Here is a 20,217-nt window from a genome sequence, read left to right on the forward strand (position 1 = left end):
ACTCCTCGGGGCTCCCATGTGCGCCCAGTCTTCCTCACCACTGGTGAGCTGGGGTCTATTCTGTCCCCTTTTAGTGGTGAGAAAAGAGACACAGAGGGATTAAGACAGTGAGTGGCTTTTTTAATTTTTATTTTATTTTTTACCTCTTCATTAAAAGTGAGAGGAAGAACCTGCAGAGTATGAAACAGAAGGAAAAGGAGGCTCAAGCTCTGTGGCCTGGGTGGGAGGAAGTGGCCATTGCTGGCGCTGGGTAGCTTTGGCGCCCAGCCAGCTCTGCGCGGCTCTGGCTGCTGTTGGAGCCTCTGTCCCTGAAATGTGACTCTTCTCCCAACCGCCCCGCCCCTGGCAGTGCCTTTTTCTTCATCAGTAACCTTTAGTTGGTAATCAGTCCTCAGTAATGCACCCCAGGATGTATAGCTCAGTTTAAAAGTACGACTTGCATTTAGTGAAACATACACATTATAAGTGTATCATTTGAGTGTTTGTTTTTTTCCTTCACTTCGCAGTTGAGTTTCAGTGAATGCATGAACCTGTGTGAGCAAACCCCTACCAGGATGGAGAACGTTACTGTCACCCCAGAAAATTGCCTCTGCCTGTTTCTGGTCAGTCCCCGCCTTCACCAACAGCCACTCCCACGGCTACCTCCCACCTTTTCCTTTCTTTTTTTTCCCTTCTGCTTTTCCCCACCATTGACTAGTTCCCTCCATTCCGGAACTTCATTTCAGCAGGTGGTAGAACATTGTCGTGGGGGCTTGCCTTCCTGCACTGTCTGGCGGCTGGTCTAGGGCTCCTGCAATCTCCAGGTCTGCCTGGCTGGGGTTGGCGTGGACGTGTGGGGCCCTGCAGTTACCGCCCCCCATGCTGGCTGGTCTGGGGCTCCTGCGATCTCCGGGTCTGCCTGGCTGGGGTTGGCATGGACGTGTGGGGCCCTGCAGTTACTGCCCCCCGTGCTGGCTGGTCTGGGGCTCCTGCGATCTCCGGGTCCGCCTGGCTGGGGTTGGCGTGGACGTGTAGGGCCCTGCAGTTACTGCCCCCCGTGCTGGCTGGTCTGGGGCTCCTGCGATCTACGGGTCTGCCTGGCTGGGGTTGGCATGGACGTGTGGGGCCCTGCAGTTACTGCCCCCCGTGCTGGCTGGTCTGGGGCTCCTGCGATCTACGGGTCCGCCTGGCTGGGGTTGGCGTGGACGTGTGGGGCCCTGTAGTTACCGCCCCCCGTGCTGGCTGGTCTGGGGCTCCTGCGATCTCCGGGTCTGCCTGGCTGGGGTTGGCGTGGACGTGTGGGGCCCTGCAGTTACCGCCCCCCGTGCTGGCTGGTCTGGGGCTCCTGCGATCTCCGGGTCCGCCTGGCTGGGGTTGGCGTGGACGTGTGGGGCCCTGCAGTTACCGCCCCCCGTGCTGGCTGGTCTGGGGCTCCTGCGATCTCCGGGTCTGCCTGGCTGGGGTTGGCGTGGACGTGGGGCCCTGCAGTTACCGCCCCCCTGTGGTAGGGTGAGCGGACCTGCCACTTCTGCGCTTGCTGTGCGCCCCATGCCTAGACCCCGCTTGTCATGTTATCCCTTCAGTCTGGAAGTCTTTCCTTCAGCGTTTTTTGGAGTCCAGGTCTGCTGAGAAGAAATTCTCTTTGTTTTCTTTCACCCAGAAATGTCTGTTTTGCCTGTGTTGTGAAAGGGTATTGTCACTGGCTGCGGGATCTCTGGTCACTGCTCTTTTTCTCCCGGCATTTAGAGAGGCTGAGGCATGTCTGGCCATCTTCCACTGTGTGGTTCTGCCGTGTGCTGTTTCCTTCTGGAGCAGCTTGGGTGTGGTGTGTCCAAGTGTTGCTTTCTTGAATTCATCTTGTTTGGTGTTCTCTGAACTTACTGGATCTGTAAATTTATGTCTTTTACTAAAATGGGGAAATCTTCAGCCATAATTTCTCCATGGTTTTTACAGTTTCAGTCTCTCTCCTCTGGGACTCCAGCTGCAGGACATGTTAAACCTCTTGATATTCTTCCACAGGCCCTGGAAGCTTTGTTCTTTTTTTTTTTTTCCCCAAATCTTCTGTGTATTGGATTGGACACTTTCTGTTGATCTGTTTTGAAATTCACTGACTCTTCTATTAATTCCAAACTGCTGTTAAGTACATCCAGTGGATTTTTTAAACTTCAGAAATAGCATTTTTTTTGTTTCAGAATTTCCATGTTAAAATTTCTTTTTACTATTTTTAGACAGTTTTTTAAGAGCACTTTTAGGTTCACAGAAAAATTGATCATCATAATCACCTGGAGTCGATTGGTCATGTCAGGGCCCACGCTCGGTGTCGCACGTTTCCTGGGTTTGGATGAATGTGTGGTGACGTGTGTCCACTGTTAGGTGTCACACAGACTGTCTTCTTCTTTTCTATACAGAATATTCTCCCTGTCCCTAAGTCCTCTGCGCTCCACCTGTCATCCCTCCTCCCCTGTCCCTCGCAACCACTCGTCTTCTTACCGAGTCCGTAGCTGTGCCTCTTGCAGGATGTTGCAAGGCTGGCCCTGCAGCCTCCTCGCAGGGCCCTCTCACTCAGCAGCGCGCATCTGCGTCTCCTCCGTGTCCCTGCATGGCTTGATGGTGCGTGTCTTTTTAGTGCTGAGTCATACTTCATTGCCAGGAAGCCCACCTTTTATTTATCCATTCAGCAGTGAAGGACGTTCGGTTGCTTCCTGAATTGCCATTTTTGAAAACGGTTTCTGTGTCTCTCCTGAGATTCCCTCTCGGTTCACATCATGAGCGTGTTTTCCTTCGAGGTCTGGAGCCTGGTCACAGTACCCGCTTTGCACTCCTCGCCTCTGGTCCCGGCGCCCAACTCGTCTTGTGCCTGCTCTTCACCGTGTGTGTTTCCTTCCATGTCTAGTAATCACGGACTGCTTCTTGGACTCTCAGTGAGATGCTGTGGAAATCGAGATTCTGTTCTGCCCCCTTGAAGAGTCTCACAGACCTGTCGGCGCCCCCGGGCCTCTCCCGGTGCTCGTCAGCAGTCTGTGCGGTTGGCTGGTCTTAGCGTGACTGCCAAGAGCCTGCCTGTGATGCCCGTTTCAGGGCACGCGGGGATGTGGGCCCACGTCGTGTGCAGGCTTGGGTGGCCCCCTTCCGGGCGCTCTCCTTTCCAAGTTTCCCCCTCACTTTCCAGCTGCTGGAGCCCACCAGCATTCTGATCTCTGGTTTTGCAAGTCGGGAAGATTTGGGGATCTGTCTAGTGGGAACTGGGCCCACTGGACGTGAACTTACGGGTGCAAATTTCGTTTCCAGTGTAGGCCTGGCTCTGGTTTCTGCCTGGTTTGGGTTGTGTTAACTGTACTGTTTTATATACTCTGTCCAGAGTTTATGGTTACCTCTGAGAAGATTGGTTTGACTACTCAACCATGATTGAAAGGAGAACCTCCTGCTTTTTATAATCCAAGTGTTGTGGTGAATACAGACCATGTGTTCAAGGAGGATTAACTCTATCTAAGGAGGTGTGGCTGTGAAGGAGTGCTTTACGCTAACTGTGACATTTGTCGTTATGAAGCGTGGGGCTCTGGGCAGAAGAGAAGAAATGACTGGCCTGGCGCCTTGAAACTAGTGTCGTTTGGAGACTGTACGCGCGATGATTATTTAACTGTTCTGGCACTTAGAAGGTGCTGAGTAACAGGAGGGTCTGAAGTGTGGAAGGGTGGGCTCTGCTCTGGTGCCCATGGTCCTGGACTTCACTAGGAAATGCCATTTACCTGTCGTGTGCAGCTCTGGTTACATCTGCCGTTGGATGTGAATCTTGAATTTCTTGACCGGCGGGTCATCTCTGTTCCAGTCCTGACAGAGACCCACACGGCCGCCTGACCGGGAGAGACTCTGGGAGCACGGGAGCAGCTTTGCCTTGCTCAGGATGGGCGTCTGCCCAGTGGCCGCGTAGAAAGAATCCCCAGGGTCTGTTTGACAGAGATTGCTGGATCTTTGCTCCGTCCTGTTCTCAGCTAGGTGGGGCCTGCTTGTCCCCATCCTGATGCCTGAGTGTCCTGTGACCAAACTTAACGCGTGGCCAGCACCAGGGCTCACAGAGCAGCCGTTTACTGTGCACCCTGCTCTGCGTGGTTCATCTCAGGCCGCGGATGTTAGATCAGGAACCCAGGTGGTCACTAAAGCCCAGCTTACTTATTATGATTAGACACTGAGCCAATTCCTCAAAGAAAACCCAATATTTTAGCATACTTCTGGCCAAAATATGCACAGTAACAATACTGTGTGTAGTGTGCACTTCACGTCAAGAGTCCTGAAGGTAAAAGTAACCTACAGCGAATGCCTCACCTGCTGCCCTTTCGGCTGTGACGTCCACAGAATGAAGTTCTACGTGGTGTGCAGGGAAGGGATGACTGCAGCCCTGCAGCTGAAGCGGTGTCCACTGCTGCATGGGTCATGTGGTCTGCGTTTTTCCTGACTGGGGAGTGGGGAGGGCTGTCTTCCTGAATGTATTTTACATACACGTGGTGTTGCCTTCGCGATTCCCGCCTGGCTGTGCCTGTTGAACTTCAGCTTTGAAAATGCTTCTGCATGAGCCCTCGCCGTCGCTGGCGCTCCTCACTGCTAACACTGCCCCTTCTCTTGCAACCACTGATTTTTTAGCACTCCCCTGAGCCCACCTGAAATCTGCTGCCCGTTATCTGCTCTGTTCTGGAAGACACCTAAGCTTTTGGGATTGTTGCGAATAAGCCTTCAAATGAGAGGCTGGTAGGTGCTCAGACGAAGCCTTTCTTGCCACACAGTGCACCTCGCCATGTCACCAGCCTGGATGGTGGTGGCACCTGCCGAGCCATGGGCTCTGTGAGAGCCACTTTCTGGATGGCCCGGTGCCCTCTCTGCATCGCCAGGCTCTGGTTTACGCAGCCTGCTGGGGTGGCCCGTGGCCCGTGTGTGCGGTGGGGCAGGAGCTCCTGGTGGAGGTGGCACCACTTGGCGGGCTGCTTGTGAGGAACTTGGCTTTACAGTCCCTTGGCCGGAGTCAGCGAGTTACGAGCTTGGTACCTGTTCTGAGGTTTTTGAGCAGTAATCTTTTTTCTCTTCTTTTCTTTCTTTCTTTTTTTTTTTTTTTTTTAATGAGTAGAGCTCTAGGATAAGAAATAGTAAAAGGAATGTTTTTATGTGGAAAATGGTTTTGGTTAGCATTGGCTTCCACTTGTCCTAAGTCAGCAAATAGCTTTCACTATTAAACTATCTATTTTCTTGTTCTGGTTTTTAGAGACACATAATCACTTTTTTAGTAAAATGCTTATAAATCACTTTTTTTTTTGATTTTTATGTATTTTTTCCCATTGACGTAGAAGTATTTAGCATGTCATTCTTTCTAGTATGTATGTGGTAGTCAGAAGACAAGTTGAAAATCAGGGGCTCTGTGGATGTTGGAGTTTGTGTTTGTGCTTGAGCGTCCCCGGGGTTCATCAGCGTGGGCCTGGGAGGCCTTTCTGGCCAGCTCTCGGTGCCTGCTTCTGTCCCTGCTCTGGAGGCCCCTGCAGGTGTCCGCTTGGCTGCTCCTCCTCCAGGGAGGCCTCATCGTGTCTGCATCGTCGGGGCCGCTCAGCACCTCCGACAGCTCCCTGACAGCGCTGTCCTGAGGGGAGACGGCACAGCCAGCCAAGGGGTGGGCAGTGCGGTTTTCGCAGTTGCTTTTCTTTTACTTTTTCACGTTGTTCACGTTGTGCAGGAAGGCGCTTGCATTTAGACTTGAGAACTTCAAGTGTTTTTCTAGTGCTAATGATGATCCTCGCAGAAAAATTGAAAAGCAGAAAAATGTATTTTTTAATTGCTCAGAAGTAGTAAGCACTAATATTAATATTGCGGTGTGTTTTCTTCTTTTCTCAATGCCTGTAATGTATGGATACACACAATCGATGTATTACAAATTCTATTTCCTTTCACATATCTAAGCGTGAGCATTCCTCATGCCTTTCATTTTCTGAAATTATTTTTAAAAGACTGCATAATATTGTATTATATGGATGTAAACTAATTTACATGCTTAAATATTAGTCTTGCCGGATATTTATGTCATTTACTTTTGCTTCTTTAAAACTAAGATGAACCTCCTTGTACACAAACCTTTGTATCACTGGTTGTGTTAGGATAGATTCTTCCCAGTGGGGTTAGTGGGTCCAAAGATACAGGGGTAATAAAGTTTGTTACGTACACCTAATTGCTCTCAAGACAGGTGTACAGATCTGCACACGCCAGTTGGGGAGGAGATCCCTCCCCAGTAAGCTTGTACCTGCAGTTCAGGTGATTACATAACCTCTCACGTTGCAGAGGAGGCGAACACTGGTCATGGCAGACTCCATTTGTAAGTGGAGTGTCTATTAGAGGAGACAGCAGCCCCATATTCCAGGAAGGGGACACGGAAGCTGTGGGGTGTCTGAACCTCGTCCCTGGATGTGGTCACCGGCGCAGCGCTGCCTGCATGCTCCACTCCAGGCATGGGCAGTGGGGTCGAGCACAGACCGCCCCCCCACCCCGTGACCTCCCAGGGGAGCTCCTCTGCGGGACCTCGTGGGCCTGCCTCCCCTGCAGGGGTCCCCGTGGAACTTGAGCCTATTTCATTGCCTTCCCAGCTGGTCTGCATGTGCCACGGTCCCAGCAGCAACTCATGTTTCACCAAATCCTGACCCGTCTGTCCAGCACACTAGCTACTTTAAATGCTTTCCGTTTAATTCTCACAAAAACCCTGTGAGGCGGGTACAGTTATTCCCACTTTGCAGTGGAGGAAGCTGAATTCTAGCCAGATGGGGTCTTGGCCATGGTCGCACAGAACCGCAGCCTCCACAGCTCTGATTGGATTGAATCCACACCCTCAGCCGTGGCCTCTGCAGTGCAGGACTGCTCCCTGCCGGCCCGGTGGCCTTGGGGATACCACCGATGAGCACGAGACATTGTTGGTGTTAGAGTGGAGACAGCAGTTTCTGCCAGGGTCCCTGAGAGTAATGTGGGTGCAAGGGCCCCCAGAGTGTGGTTCTAACAGTAGTATTTTCATGATTTTATCCTTCCCAGCCTCTCATAGTGTGATCACATCTCAGATGTCCAGTGTGCACCTTGCCTGTTAAACTCCTATTTTAATAGTTTTTTCATGTTGGAACCTAGCCTTCTCACACCTACTTTGGTTTACAGCTGCCTAGTATTCCAAAGAGTAGCTGCATCCTTTTATTTAACCAGCCCCAGAATAACAGCCATTAGTTATTCCCAGTCTTTTGCTGTTACACACATCATGGTCGTGGGAGCCCTGTGCAGACGCCATCTTGAATTGTCAAGTGTAGATGTGGCAGAATTTGGAACTTCAGCCCGCACGCATGAGGGGAAGCCAGACATTGTCTTTCTGTCGGAGTACTATTCAAGTACAGGATGGGGGGGTACTCCTGATGTGGGGTCCCCAGCACTCTGGTCTGGGAGGGAGAGAGGCTGGCACACACCCTAGCCTCAGGTGCCCTCCCCCTTGACGGCTTGGGTGGGAGTGTGGTCTGCCAGCCCTGCCTTGCCGCTGGGGCTGCTCTGTCCCCACACTGCTGGGAGACATGGGGAAGAGCCTGGAAGTGTAGCACCTGCCGCCAGGACGAAAGCAGGTAAGAGACCCCTTTGGGACTTATGGTGCATGTGACCTTGTCCCTAGTGGAGACCAGGTGTTTCCATGTCGCAGTGGACGAGGCACCGTAAATACCATTTATGCTCGCCACTGCCTCAGATCATGTGACGCTCGGTTACAGAATGTGAAAGAATCTCCTTTGTCTTCTAAGACTTTGAGAACCGTTTTCAGTGTTACTAGCTTTCTTTGGAATCCTGTATGTTTTTATATGCTTAATACGAATTTCTGAGAAAGGGTTGGTAGGCTTCACCACACACCACAAAAGGGGTTATTTGTTTTGAGAAGGGGTTTGCACAAAGAAAGTTAAACCTCTGCTCCGGGTGCATAGTACCATTTTCTGCACCATTTCAAGTGCCTGTTAGGGGCCGGAAGTGAGACTTTCGGCAACTCAGACCCCCCAGGGGCTTACCTGGTGTGATCATCCCACTTGGATGACCGTAAATGACCTGTAGTGAAATCGATCTTTAAAAAGTAAAAGTCTCTTCTGAAAATTATAGCTCTGTTCTTTGAATATTAAGGTGAGTTTTAGACTCAAAGCTTGAAAGCAGCCTGTGTGACAGGAGGACTCTCTGGCCCGATGTCCTGACTGAGGTGGGCGTGAGAAGGAGGCCCCTGGAAGGAGGGGCCTTTGAGTCCCTCTGATGGGACTGTCCACACAGCACTGGGCTTCCTTTTCACATCCCACAGGAAAGGAGGCTGTTGGCTTTGAATGCTCTGACCGTGGTGAGCACCTGTATCTGGAAACACTCTGGAAACACCGGGAGCTGGTTAGAAATGCAGAGTCTCAGGCCCCACCCCAGGCCTCCTGAGTCAGGACTGCGTTTTGGCGTGCCCTGGGGGTGTTTTGTGTATTAAGTTTGGGAGCAGAGGCCTGGTCTGTGTTTAAACAGCTGTCCCGATGGGAGGACTAGCACTCAGAGAGCCAGGCATGAGCTGCTGAGTCAGGTGCCGGGATTCTAACCATCACCTTTCCCCTCGGTGTGCAGCAGATGCCAGACCGAGTCACTGTCCTGGGAGCAACGCAGCGTGCTTCAGCCAGATTCCACGCACGGCCGTAGCTTTTCAGTCCCTCGTTTCATTGGGAAGGATGCTCAGTAACTGTGTAGTACATAATTTAGACTGCAGAAATTTTACTTTGAAGTAGACACACTTTTTTAAAAATTAATCCTGAATTTCATTAAAATTTGTGAGGCAGTCAGATCTCACAGATACTCACTAAGTGCCTGTTTTGTGCCAGGCCCTGTGGGAAGTGCAGAGGATGCGGCAGTGAGTGGAGCAGACAGCCCCGCCTTGCCGAGCTCCCGCAAGTCCTCACAAGAAGGTGACATTCGAGTGTAGACATGCAGGCAGGGAGGGGCTGTGCAGAGATGGAGTTGCGGGTTCCAGGCCGAGGGCACAGCCAGGGCAAAGGCCACCAGGCAGATCCTGGCCATCCACCCCATCCCTGGTGGGGCAGAGGGAGAAGTGGGGGACCTCCGAGACCTGAGGGCAGCCCGGCCCTTGTAGGTCGTAGGAGAGGCGGCTGTGAGTGGAGAGAGATTCGCTCGGCAAGGCACGTCGGACCCTCATGTAGAGATAGAGCAGGGTGCTTGCAGGAAGAAGGCCTTTGAACGTAATGGAACACAGCCGTCAAGGTGGAGCTGGGCCCTGTCGTTGGAGAGTGCTCTCACTGCCTTCCTAGTGGCAGCAGAAGGCGACATTTGGAACTGATCAGATCCTCACGCTGGTGTCTGTCAAGCTGATGACTGGGGGGTCCTGCTTGTGAGCGTGAGTCAGTGTTTAGTGAAGCTGTTTAGGTCACACGGGGCAAATTAACTTAACCAAAATTAACCCAGAAAACAGCATTTCTGGGAAATGCAAGTGAAGACGGCTTTCAGTGTAAACAAAGGAGCAAAGTAAAGATAAAGTCTTGGTTGGAAAAAGTGAACATTTGGAAAACTAAGAAGAAGTGCGTTGGGAGAGAGGCCCAAGGAGAGCAAGTGCTTCCCCAGCGGTCAGGGTTCAGGCGCTTTCTTCCCTGCGTCTGCGTCAGGTGCGGGGCCTCCGCCTGCTCCGCGAGCTGCGTTCCCCCAACCACAGCGCCGACCGCTGGGCCTCGGGGCCTTCTGTCCGCTCCCACACCCGCCCCGTGGCCTGGGGGTCCGGGGGCTGGCTTTCTGCTTGTGGCTGCTGGGGCTGCTGTCGGGCGGGCCGCGGTCTGTGTGTGTGTCTGCTTGGGGAGGAGAGGCTCGCCGCTGGCCGGCAGGGCCGGTGCTCCCCTTGTTGGTTTTCAGGTTACTGGGCCTCTCTCCCCGTCTCTCCTTAGGAGCACGACTTGGCATCACCTTCCTCATAGCTGAGGGACCGTGGAGGTCCGTGTGAGCCGGGCCCGGTGGGCTGTGATCTGCCTCGGTTGTGTTTGTTATGTAGTTAAAGGTGTTAGTTCCGCCTCCTGAGCTGTCTCCCAAAGTGGTGCTTACTGTCTGGGAGCTGGGTCTCGCTCCCCGAGCGGCTCCTGTGCCTCTGGGTGCTGCTGTCTCACCTAATAGGGAAATTTGCTGCTGGGGTGCTCTTGACGATCGGATGATGAAAGAGACTTTCCAGGCCTGAGGGAAACAATCCAATTTGGTTAAATTACAAGTAATTTAAAATTTTAACTGTCTTGGTAACATTTTAGTAAGTGTTACCAGAATTAACACTTTGGAGGAGTACTGGGTGGTTAGGGTTTACTTCCTGGAGTTATATAAACTTCCACGTTAATCAGACTGAACCAGTGTTGAGTTACTGAACCTGCGTGGCATCAGACCCATCGTCTCGTGCTGAGTGCACAGCAGGGAGGCGTCCCTGCCCCAGAGGCTGTGACAGAGGTGGGAGCAGAGGGGCTTGTGTGTGGTGGGAGATCTCACTGCAGCTCTGTCTGCGGAGGGCTGGGTGTCCTGGCTCCTCCAGGAGGCCAGTCCAGGTCCACCCTGCGGGAGTGGTGCCACCTCTGCCAGCCCCTCACCCTCTCTGCCCCTGCCTGGGGACCCAGGCCAGGCCTCCCACGGCAGGTGAGGGCCTGCACTTGCTTCCACCTGGCATCCAGGTGAAAAGGTAAACCAAGGACACGACGGCCAGAGAGCCTCAGGACACACGTGTCCCAGGTCGCCTCCGCATCTGCGGTGAGACTGAAAGTCACGCTTCTCTTTCTCCCAAGCCTTCTCCTTTCCTGGGTGTGCAACACAGGGTTTCTCCACTTTTTAAAACCCATGTCTCTTTTGATAAACTTTGAAATCTTAACTTTTCTCTGCTGCCCTTTGAAATGTTGACATACATTAAATTGTGACTCTGAAGATGTTGAAGCATTGGTCATTTTTCAGATTGGTAAAATTTTCGAATACTGGTCATTATTAAAGGGGAAAAAAAGGGAAGGTTATTGCCAACCCCCCCCCAAGAAAACTGCCTGTCTCCTGAGGTCACTGTGGTTGAGGTTTTGCGGCATCCTTCCGGGCCCTTACTGTTTCTTTGCACACAGTCACGTTCACCTTACACCCAAGGCAGGGGAGGGGAGGAGAGGACGACACCCCCTGACTTGCTTTGGGAATGCGGTGTGCTTTGAGCCTTCTTTGCCGGCGCAGAGTGTGGGGCTGTGGGCGGACAGCCCTTGGCTTGTCGGGTCTCATCGGTGGCCATTTAGGATGTTTTCAGCTTCTCGCCATTGTAAATGCTGCAGCGAGCGCCCCTCCACACACACCTTTTTCACGTCTGAGTGCTTTGTATGATGGATTCCTAGAAATGAGATTGTGATGTAATTTTAGAACATGCTTTTTTAAATGTACCCCCAAGTAGATCCAGTTGTATTCTATTCTTTACTGCTGGTTTTAGAGAGTTTTATTATTTTTTTAAGATTTTAAAAAGACAGTGTTAAGTCTGGCTGTGTAGTTGATTATATAGGAAACTATATGATTTGAAGAAATGAAAAATAAGGTTCTGCCTTGGACGTAGGAATGTAATTCATGACAGCTTGGTTGTCAGTTTCGACCCAGAAGAGTGGGTCCCGGCACTGAACATGAGCGCCCATGTTTGCTCAAACTGGGATGTTTTTCAATTTCAGCGGTAGATGGTGGATTGGTAAAATTTTTGTCTTTTGTGGGACAAAAGATCACTTTTATTATTATTACACTAGTAATACATGTTTTATGAAAAAATTAGAAACTGCAATAAATATAAATGACTTTTAAATAAAAACGAAAACCATTCCTTATGAACTAGTTGGAAGGGAATAAGATGATTCTGTTTCTGTCCCCTCAGGTCACTCCACGGACAGAGACCCCTGTCAGCAGTGTCAGTAATAGTTTGGAGAACGCCCTGCACACATCCGCACATTCCACTGAGGAGTCACTGCCCAAGAGGCCCGGAGGAAAACACTCCAGAGGTGAGCCTGTCCATCCGGGCTCAGAGGGAAGACGCGTCGGTGCAGAAAGGAGGCTTTTGTGATGATGTTTGGTTAAATGATTTCAGATCTTTTGAAAATGCTAGTCTTAGTAGAGTCTATTATTTGTGTAAATTCTACAGGTTATACCTGAATGTATCTTGGCTGTAAAGATTTCACATATTGGTGTTGGTTAAGGGGGAAAAAATGAAAATTGTTGTGCCCTCTCCGCACCCCACACCAGAATAAGTCCTAAGTTCTAGAGCAACGCTACCTGTGGAACTTTCTACGGGAATGGTGTGTCCTCTCTCTTCACTCGCCCGGTCACCACCAGCCACACGTGCCTCTGAGCGCTTGAAATGTGGCTCATGCGACTGAGGACCTGAAATTTCCATTTCATTTCATTGCAGTTACACAGCTCAGTGTGGACAGTGGCTGCCGTTTGGACATGCAGCTCTGGACAACAGGGCGGGTCTGGGAGGAGGCTGAGCCTCCTTAGTTCTTGCGCATCTGACTTTGTGCAGCTGGTGAGCTGTGTGGCCTGAGGGAGCCTCGCCAGGAGGAGAGCGGGGGTCGCGTGTGAACCCCAAGACTGCAGGGAAGGGGAGGGCCAGGGCGTGTGGGCTGGTCCTGGTCTCTTCTGGACTGAGCCACCTCGTCAAGAGCCAAGTCCTGCTGGCCCGTCGCCTCTAGTCTCGGGCACAGATGCCGACTCCCCCGACTGAGGTCAGCGTCCGTGACCTCAGGCTGTGCCCGAGGTGTGTATACACAGATGATGGGGTGTGAGACCATCCACTGTCCCTGCAGCCCTGGGGGCGCACAGTTAGCTCCTCCATCGTGCTCTGCCAGAGGGACGGTCATTCTAAAGTCCGGCAGGGCTGCAGCTCCTGTGTTGGGTGTTGTCCCTCAGGGGAGGGTCCAGGTCCTTCTCTGAGTCACCAGGGAAAAGTGCTTCTGGGTGGGGCCTTGCTTCCTTTATCCCCACCATCCCCCATGGAAGCTGTGTCCTGTGCCCTCCCCGTCTTGAGGGCTGGCCTCTTCCTCGCCAGCGCTGCTTCCTCTGACCAGTTACCATGACCCCTCGTTCCTGTTTTTTAATGGAATTACAAATTATGTGGCTGTTCCTCTGTCCTTCCCTCTCTAGCCTGTGTGCTGTGCTGGGCCGAGAGAGCAGGAAGGTGGGTCTGCAGTGGGTCCCTCATTCTCTGTTCTCAGACATCGGTCTACCTAAAAACATCGTGAACTGAACATGGTTCATTGTCTGCAGTAGTCTCCATGCGGTGGTCATAGCACCTTGGTTCCTCCGCCCAGAATTTGACACGCAGGTTAGCTAGGTTTGTTGGCCATGTTTCCCCCAGCACTTTGCTGGGCCTAGGTTGCTGCTCTCCTGAAAGTCTGAAGCCACCCTGTCATTACAGTTTCCTTGATGTCTTTCCTGTATCCTACTTCTGTTTTGGATTTTCTCTAGGCTTCTTGGACATCTTCAGTGACACAGTTTAACTCACAAAGAGTCACACTTTTGTATTTCTTCAGTGTAAAAGCTCATGGGACAGCAGTAAGGCCAGTCTGAAACCCGACTGCCCCTGCCATGCAGCGTTCCAGGCTCACGCATTAGCCCGCCTGATCTTCCCGAGAGCCCCGTGGGGCTTACTTACACCTGGTCCCTTCTAACAACGAGCCCCACTCCACAGACGGGAGAGCCGAGTCACAGATGAGCAGCGTTCCTGAGACAAGCTGGGACCCCAGCCCCGAGCTGACGCTCTCAGCCGCTTGTGTTAGGCGGAGGAGAATAGAAAAGGGAGGTCGGGGTGGGTGCTGGAAAGCCCAGATTAGGAAGTGAAGGCATTGCCGTTTTATCAGGACGGTTGATCGTGAGGCCCCAGGGTTCCTGTGGGATGGCGCCTCCCTGACCCCGAAGGGAGCAGAGAGTAGGAGCCACCATTTGCGGATGGAGACCAGGGCCTGCACTGAGGACGGACGGGTGCAGGAGTAGGGGGAGCAGTACAGCAGCCCCAGCGTCCGGCTCCAGTGGCAGGTGACTGACCGTGTGTTCCCTGTGGAGCCTCGAGTCACGCTGCCCGTCAAGCTCTGGGAGAGTGCTGCTTCATCCAGGCCCTGCCCCTCCTGAAACTTGGGGAATCGTTCATAATGCACAGGGTGAGGTTGAAATTGCTTATAATAACATTCTGAATGAAAGGAGTTCTGTGACTTTGTTCTTTGGGCTTTGAGTAATTATTTTTTAAAATTACCCTCTGTGAGACAGTGAAGGAAGCAGAGTTTCATTCAACTTAATTAAACTGCAGATCGTTTACCAGCAGTTTGGAACCTTTTCGGTCTCAAGACTCCTTTGCATTCTTAAAAAATTGTGAACAGCTCTTGTTTATATAGGTTATATCTATATTTACCATGTGATAAATTAAAACAGATTTTTTTAACCTAAATAAATGCTTTGTGTCATGTGCCACTGAGGTTTTTCTGTTTGTCATGCAGCATTATTGTGATGAAAGCTAATAATTCAGTTAAGGTTGAATCCTGAGAGTCTTGTACTTGGTAAATAAAACTGAACTCCAAGAATTAAAACATGAATTCTAGTAAGATAAGAATTACAGTGAAACCAGATTCTGACCTGCCACTAGTGTATCACCGTTCTTGGGCTGCACCGGGGATTCTAATGTGCGCTTGGAATCGAGAAGCCCTGATAATTGTCATTTCTCTACTGCTCTGTATTCAACCTTTTATTATGAAGACTTCGAAACGTACAGTAAAGTTCAGAGGATCTTCCAGTGAACACCTGCCACCTAGGTTCCAGTTTCGCTTTACTTTACTTCTTCCCTTGTCTGCCCATCTCTCCATCCGTCAAGACATTGCATTTTTTGATGCATTTCAAAGTAAGTCGTTTTTTTGGCTTTTTGCTACACTTTTGTGCGTTATTATTGCTGTTTTTTAACTGGTTGCTTGCAGCCTTCCTCAGCCAAGGATTTTCATTTGAACCACACAGAGCGCAGAGGTATTTGAGCAGCTCTTCTCTCAGTCCCTGAAGAGAATGTTGTTCGAGTATAGGGGTGGGGCTGATCCGGCCTTAATGGCTTCTCTGGGGCCGTGGGACTTGGTTCCCTCCATGAAGCCCCTTTGAGATTCACAGGAGGGATCACAGTGCACACCTGGGGCTTTTCAAGCTTTGCTGTGCGTTGGCGGCGAGCCGCTTCATGTAGAATGCAGCAGTTTTGCAGCTGTGCTGTTGGGTGATGTCCTGACCCCTGGGAGCAATTGTCAAAGCTCAGGAATTTTTGTAGCCTCTTGATGTCACATCATTGATAGCAGGAGCTCAGCTCTGGTATTTGCACCTTGGAAATTGGTAAATGCCACAAATTAGGGGCTGCTCCGCTACCCCGGCCAGTCATGAAACATCTACCAGGGCACCATTGGTGTGGTTCTCCTGCACCTGTGCTCTGTGCTGTCATTGTCATGTGTGTACCATTTATGCAGGACACAAGCCACAGCCCCCAGCCCAGCTCCAGGAAGAGACCTTGCACCTCCGACTTGAGCGCCCCTCCCCCGAAGCTGCCGTTGTGGTGACAAATCTGCTCTCACTCTCTTTGCTTGGCCTTGGTGGTCGCCCCTCTCCAGCCTCCATCCTCCCTTGGTTTCTTTGCTTTTTACATCGTGGAGCCTCACACGTACAGAAAGCTGTGCACCATGGGCTCCTGGTGGCGCTCAGGCGGGGCTGGCTTCTGGGCTGTGCTGTGGCCACTGCTGCTCTGTTAGTGACTTCCAGATCTGTGGGTCCAGCTGGACCCCGAGTATTTCCACGGAGACGCCTGCTGGTACCTTAGACGGCATGTGGAGAGCGGAGCTGTTACTTTGTTGCCACCCATAAGATGCGTTTCCAGGACTAGTGATTGATACCAACATTCAGGCACTCAGAGCAAAGCCCCGAGGGTCTCCCACGTGAGGGATCTCTGCTCTCCCAGCCCTGACGGCTCGGCCGTGTCTTCGGGTCCCCCGGCCACTGTCCTGATTCAGGCTGCCTGTGTTTCTCCTCTCCGGTCACCTTCCAGCCAGGCAGGCGGCGGCCGGATCACGGTTCCCGCCCTGGGAAGCTGCCGGGCATTGGTGGGAGCCGCTGCGCCCCGTGCTCAGGACTCAGTGGCTGAGCCAAGGTCAGCCTGAGTCCAGCTGACTGCCCAGTGGGCTGGGGGCGGCCTGCCCACCCTGCGCCCTGACTGGACTCCTTGCTCAGGGACGGGGGCTGGGTCCTGGCCACACAGCCCTTCCCGTTGAGCCTGGCTCAGCAGTGCTCTGTGAACTTTGTCATACTTTTGTCAGTATGGCTGGTTGTGTCCCGTACACACCAGTGCTGGATGAAACGTTCACCTCAATACGTAAAGAAGTGAGTTCCTCAGGCCCCTAAATTCAGGGGCCACATCACTAACCATTAAAATGGAATATGGGTTCGTTTCCTGTTTTTCCTACATTAGAAATGTCTCTTACCAGCTTTGAGTTTTCTGGATCATGTACTGCTTTTGTTTGTATCTCTGTTTCTGGGGAACTAACACATCAAATACCGCAGGGTAGCTAAATGATAAAAAAAAAAATGGAAGAAAAAATAAATTGCAGAGTTCTTAAATGTAACATGACCTAAAAGGTGCAGGAAAGAGGACCGGCTGCCACAGCGTCATAGCGAGTGTGCAGTTTTTAACAGCAGGTAAAAGAAGCAGTGTTTTAAAACTCACTCCCGTCAACACAGTTGACGAAGTGGAGGGAGAGAGCGAGTTGACGTTTTAGGAGCATCATTTTCCAGCCGAGACTTCAAGAATAAAGGTTTTCAATTTTTTGATGGAAACTAGATTTCAGTGATAAAATTTTAAAAGAGGAAGCATCTTACAAGTTATTCTCTTCACTTTCTTTATAAAAGTGCTGAGTTCTGTTACGTAGAAATTGAGAGCAGAAGGTGTTTTGCTGGAAGTGATTTTTCAGTTTTCCCCTGTTATAAATAATACCCTTTTTACTCTGATTTCCTTTAGCATAGTTTTGGTGATTTTTGAATTGGTTACTTTGGGCACATAGAATTAAGCTATTTAATAAAGATACATTAAAATCAAGTAACAGATGTATTTGGCAGAAAACTACCAACCACCCAGTTTTTTCCAGAGGACTTCAGGGTAGAGAAGGAGAATGTTTCAGAAGAGTGACTCATTTCTGGGACTTAAAGCCATTGTCTATAGGTGTCTTGTTTGCTCAGCACCAACTCAGCAGTCAGCTCTTGGGAATCCCTTGGAGGCGCCTGGCCGTGGAGGCGGCCCCCAGGCTGTGGCAGTGAAGTCCAGGGAGTGTAGTGTGTTCCTGTCCTGTGTGGCTGCTGGGTCAGTGGTCGCCCGGACAGCGTCTGTGACCGGCCTCTCAGGACGCCTGCTGAGCTGATACCACAGGGGGCTTTGTCCTGTCTCTGCTGCACATGTCTCCTCCCTCTTCCCTCAGCTATGCTACGGTTTTAGTTTTTAAATTAAGTATTGATCCAATTACTAAAATGGTGGTTCAGTGAAATTACACATCGTAGTGAGAGCTATGTGCTCTAACTTGTGAGATTTGAGGAGAATGCCTAGTGTACATCTTGAATGAGAAAAGGAGAAAAGTTTGAACACAGAAAATTTGAAAGGAAAAAGCACACTGTCTTTTTCCATCCTGCCACGTGAGCAGGCTGGCCGGCTTCGTGTCCCCTGTCCCCCAGGGACGAGCCTGTGCTCAGGCTGGATCCCAGCCCCGTTTCTCCCCAGGTGGGCACTCCCATCCTTCCCAGCCCCACTCAGAGGGCCGTCCCCAGCCGCGGCCTGCTGGCCCCCAGGTCCCCGGCCTTGCTCATCCTGTCTTTGGCACTCTTCTCTCCCTTCCGGTGATGAGTGGGCACCCAGCCCCTCAAGTTGACGCAGGTTTGCTTGCACTTTCCAGAAAGCATTGGGCTTCGGGTGTGACTGTTAGATGGCACTGAACAGTCTGCAGGGCCCACAAGGGCGGTGGGAGGAAGGGCCACTTTGTCAGAGGGCTTTATGTGTGTCGTCAGCAGGTATTTGTGTGCGCACAGGTGTGCGCTCTGAAACCATGAAACCACGCTGCGGGAGTGTGGGGGAAACTACCCACAGTTCTGCCACCAAACACAGCTAACCCTGTCATTCTTAGTGACTTATCTGTAGTCTGGTTTTCTTTTCCATTTTAGACAACCATAGTCATGTTACAATACAAATCACAGTTTTTTCAGTTAGTATTACAAACATTTTTTCATGTTTCTATTTTTATAAGTGTGGTCTTTAATAGCTTCAAAATTGAGAGCGTGCTTAAACATCTTTTAAGCCTCATCAAACGCCACCCGCCAGCAGGCCATCCTCTTTCCTGAGAGCCCTGTGTGACCCCTGGCAATGCTGTCAGGGAGGGTGGTCCCAAGGGGAAGACTGGGGATGGGGTCCGAGCTGGCCTGTGCGGGGAAGCCCGGAGCTGCAGTGGCGAGGCCCTGACACGGCCCCGCTCCGGAGGTCTGGCAGCCTAGAAGAGGTCTCACAGCCGTCTCAGTCCTGCGGTCCAGAACGTCTATTTGAAAACAGCTGAGTAACACTCATCTGCTTCTCACATTTTCCTGTCCAAGTACGAGTCACTTCCCGCTCTCAGTCCAGTTGGGGTTTTTTCTTTTTACTGTTTTTTCATAAGTCCTAACGTTCAGTCCTGGAACTTTTAGGTGCACGTTGGTGTGTGGCCCAGAAAACGCCGAGTACATTTTTCTGTATTCGTTGACTTGGTTTATTCTGTTGTTTAAAAAAGAAAAAGATCTGTGAGGTCATTGTGGGTAAGTTTTTTAAAATACTGGTTGGGAAAAACATAAAAGCTGTTTATTTGCTGACAGTCTGACGGAGGAAGTCAGGCAGGACTGTGAGTAGATTCACTGAGGGAAATACGGAGGTGCACAGCTTCTAAATGGAGTGTGTTCTTTGTTTTGCCAGAAAGGAAGCAAACTTTTTTTTTAGAGTAATTCCTTCCTGTAATGTGCTATTTTAAACTTAAAATACTCTCAGCCGAATGGGTTCTAGTGTCTCCCAAGATGCATGTCAACCTGGCGCAACTTTACAAAATTAGGGAGGAAAGTTCAGGGCGTGGAAGGTCTTTTCCCTGGCAGCCCATAGCCTCTGTGAGCGCAGGAAGCTGGAGTGTGGCCCAGGGCACAGCACAGCAGTTGTTGGTTAGAGCAGGAACTGGCACGTGTTTTCCTGCAAAGATCCCGACAGTCGGTATGTCTGTCCGTGGGAGGTGAACGTTGACTTGGCCCCACCATGGGCTCTGCTGGCGAGGGGCAGAGTGCAGCCACGGACACACAAAGCCACGATGGGGCTGAGCACTGCAACACGGAGGCCGCCTGCGGTCGGTCTGCCCGTGCCTGGCTTCAAGCAGCGCTGTCCAGTAGAACTCCCTTCATGCCCAGGGGTCTGTCTGTGCTCTACAGTGTGGTAGCCACTAGCCATGTGTGGCTGCCAATCACTTAAAATGTGGTTAGTGCGACCAAGGAATTTGATTTTTAATTTTATTCAATTGTAATTAATACCAATTTAAATGGTCCCCTGTGGTCAGTGGCTGCAGTAGTGGGCAGTGCAGTGTTAGAACCTTCCTTCAGGCCTGGTGCACAGAGCTGCTTGTTCTCTTTTGTTCTTGTCTCTGCTCAGATACATTAAGGGAGGAAAGAGTTCTGTGGCCAAAGAAATTGGGAATTGTGGTTAATAAAAATAGATTTATTTGTTGCAGGACTTCTCAGAGCCTTTAACATGCTAATACGCATGTGCGGTCTAGAAAAAGGAATTTCTCAGATTTTTCCTCAAACTTCTGACCACAAAGCTTGCTGAGGGTGGCCCTGAACATCTTACAGAGTGATGCTCCTTGGAGAAGACTGGGTGGTGCAGCCACCAGGAGGTGGGACGTCTGCGCGACGTGTAACGTAGTAGTTTGGAGGAGTTATGTCCAGTTTGTCGTATTAGACACTAACCTTTTGAAGACCTATGGGACTCCCCACAGCCAGGCAGCCTCTAGAAGCCCTGGGAAGAAGTAGCTCAGGAAGGTGTGTGTGCTGGTCAAGGGGTAGAGTCTCTCCCTTGGTCGCCAGGGTTTTTCCGAGTTTTCCAGGAGAGCTGGGCTGTTGGACTGTCTGTGCCTGACAGAAACCCATAAGCTTGAAAAATCCGTT

At 51.1% G+C, this 20,217-nt stretch overlaps 1 protein-coding gene across 1 annotated transcript in view; it reads left to right on the forward strand.

The window, feature by feature from the left end:
* ZCCHC14 (zinc finger CCHC-type containing 14) overlaps positions 1–20,217 on the forward strand; it is a 55,554-nt gene that overhangs the window by 10,887 nt on the left and 24,450 nt on the right. The window contains exon 2 of the mRNA XM_010998428.3: positions 11,882–12,005. Within this exon, the coding sequence (XP_010996730.3) occupies positions 11,882–12,005 (124 nt within the window). The remainder of the gene's footprint in view (positions 1–11,881; positions 12,006–20,217) is intronic.

This window comes from Camelus dromedarius, chromosome 23 (genome assembly GCF_036321535.1).
Source record: "Camelus dromedarius isolate mCamDro1 chromosome 23, mCamDro1.pat, whole genome shotgun sequence".
Lineage (NCBI taxonomy): Eukaryota > Metazoa > Chordata > Mammalia > Artiodactyla > Camelidae > Camelus > Camelus dromedarius.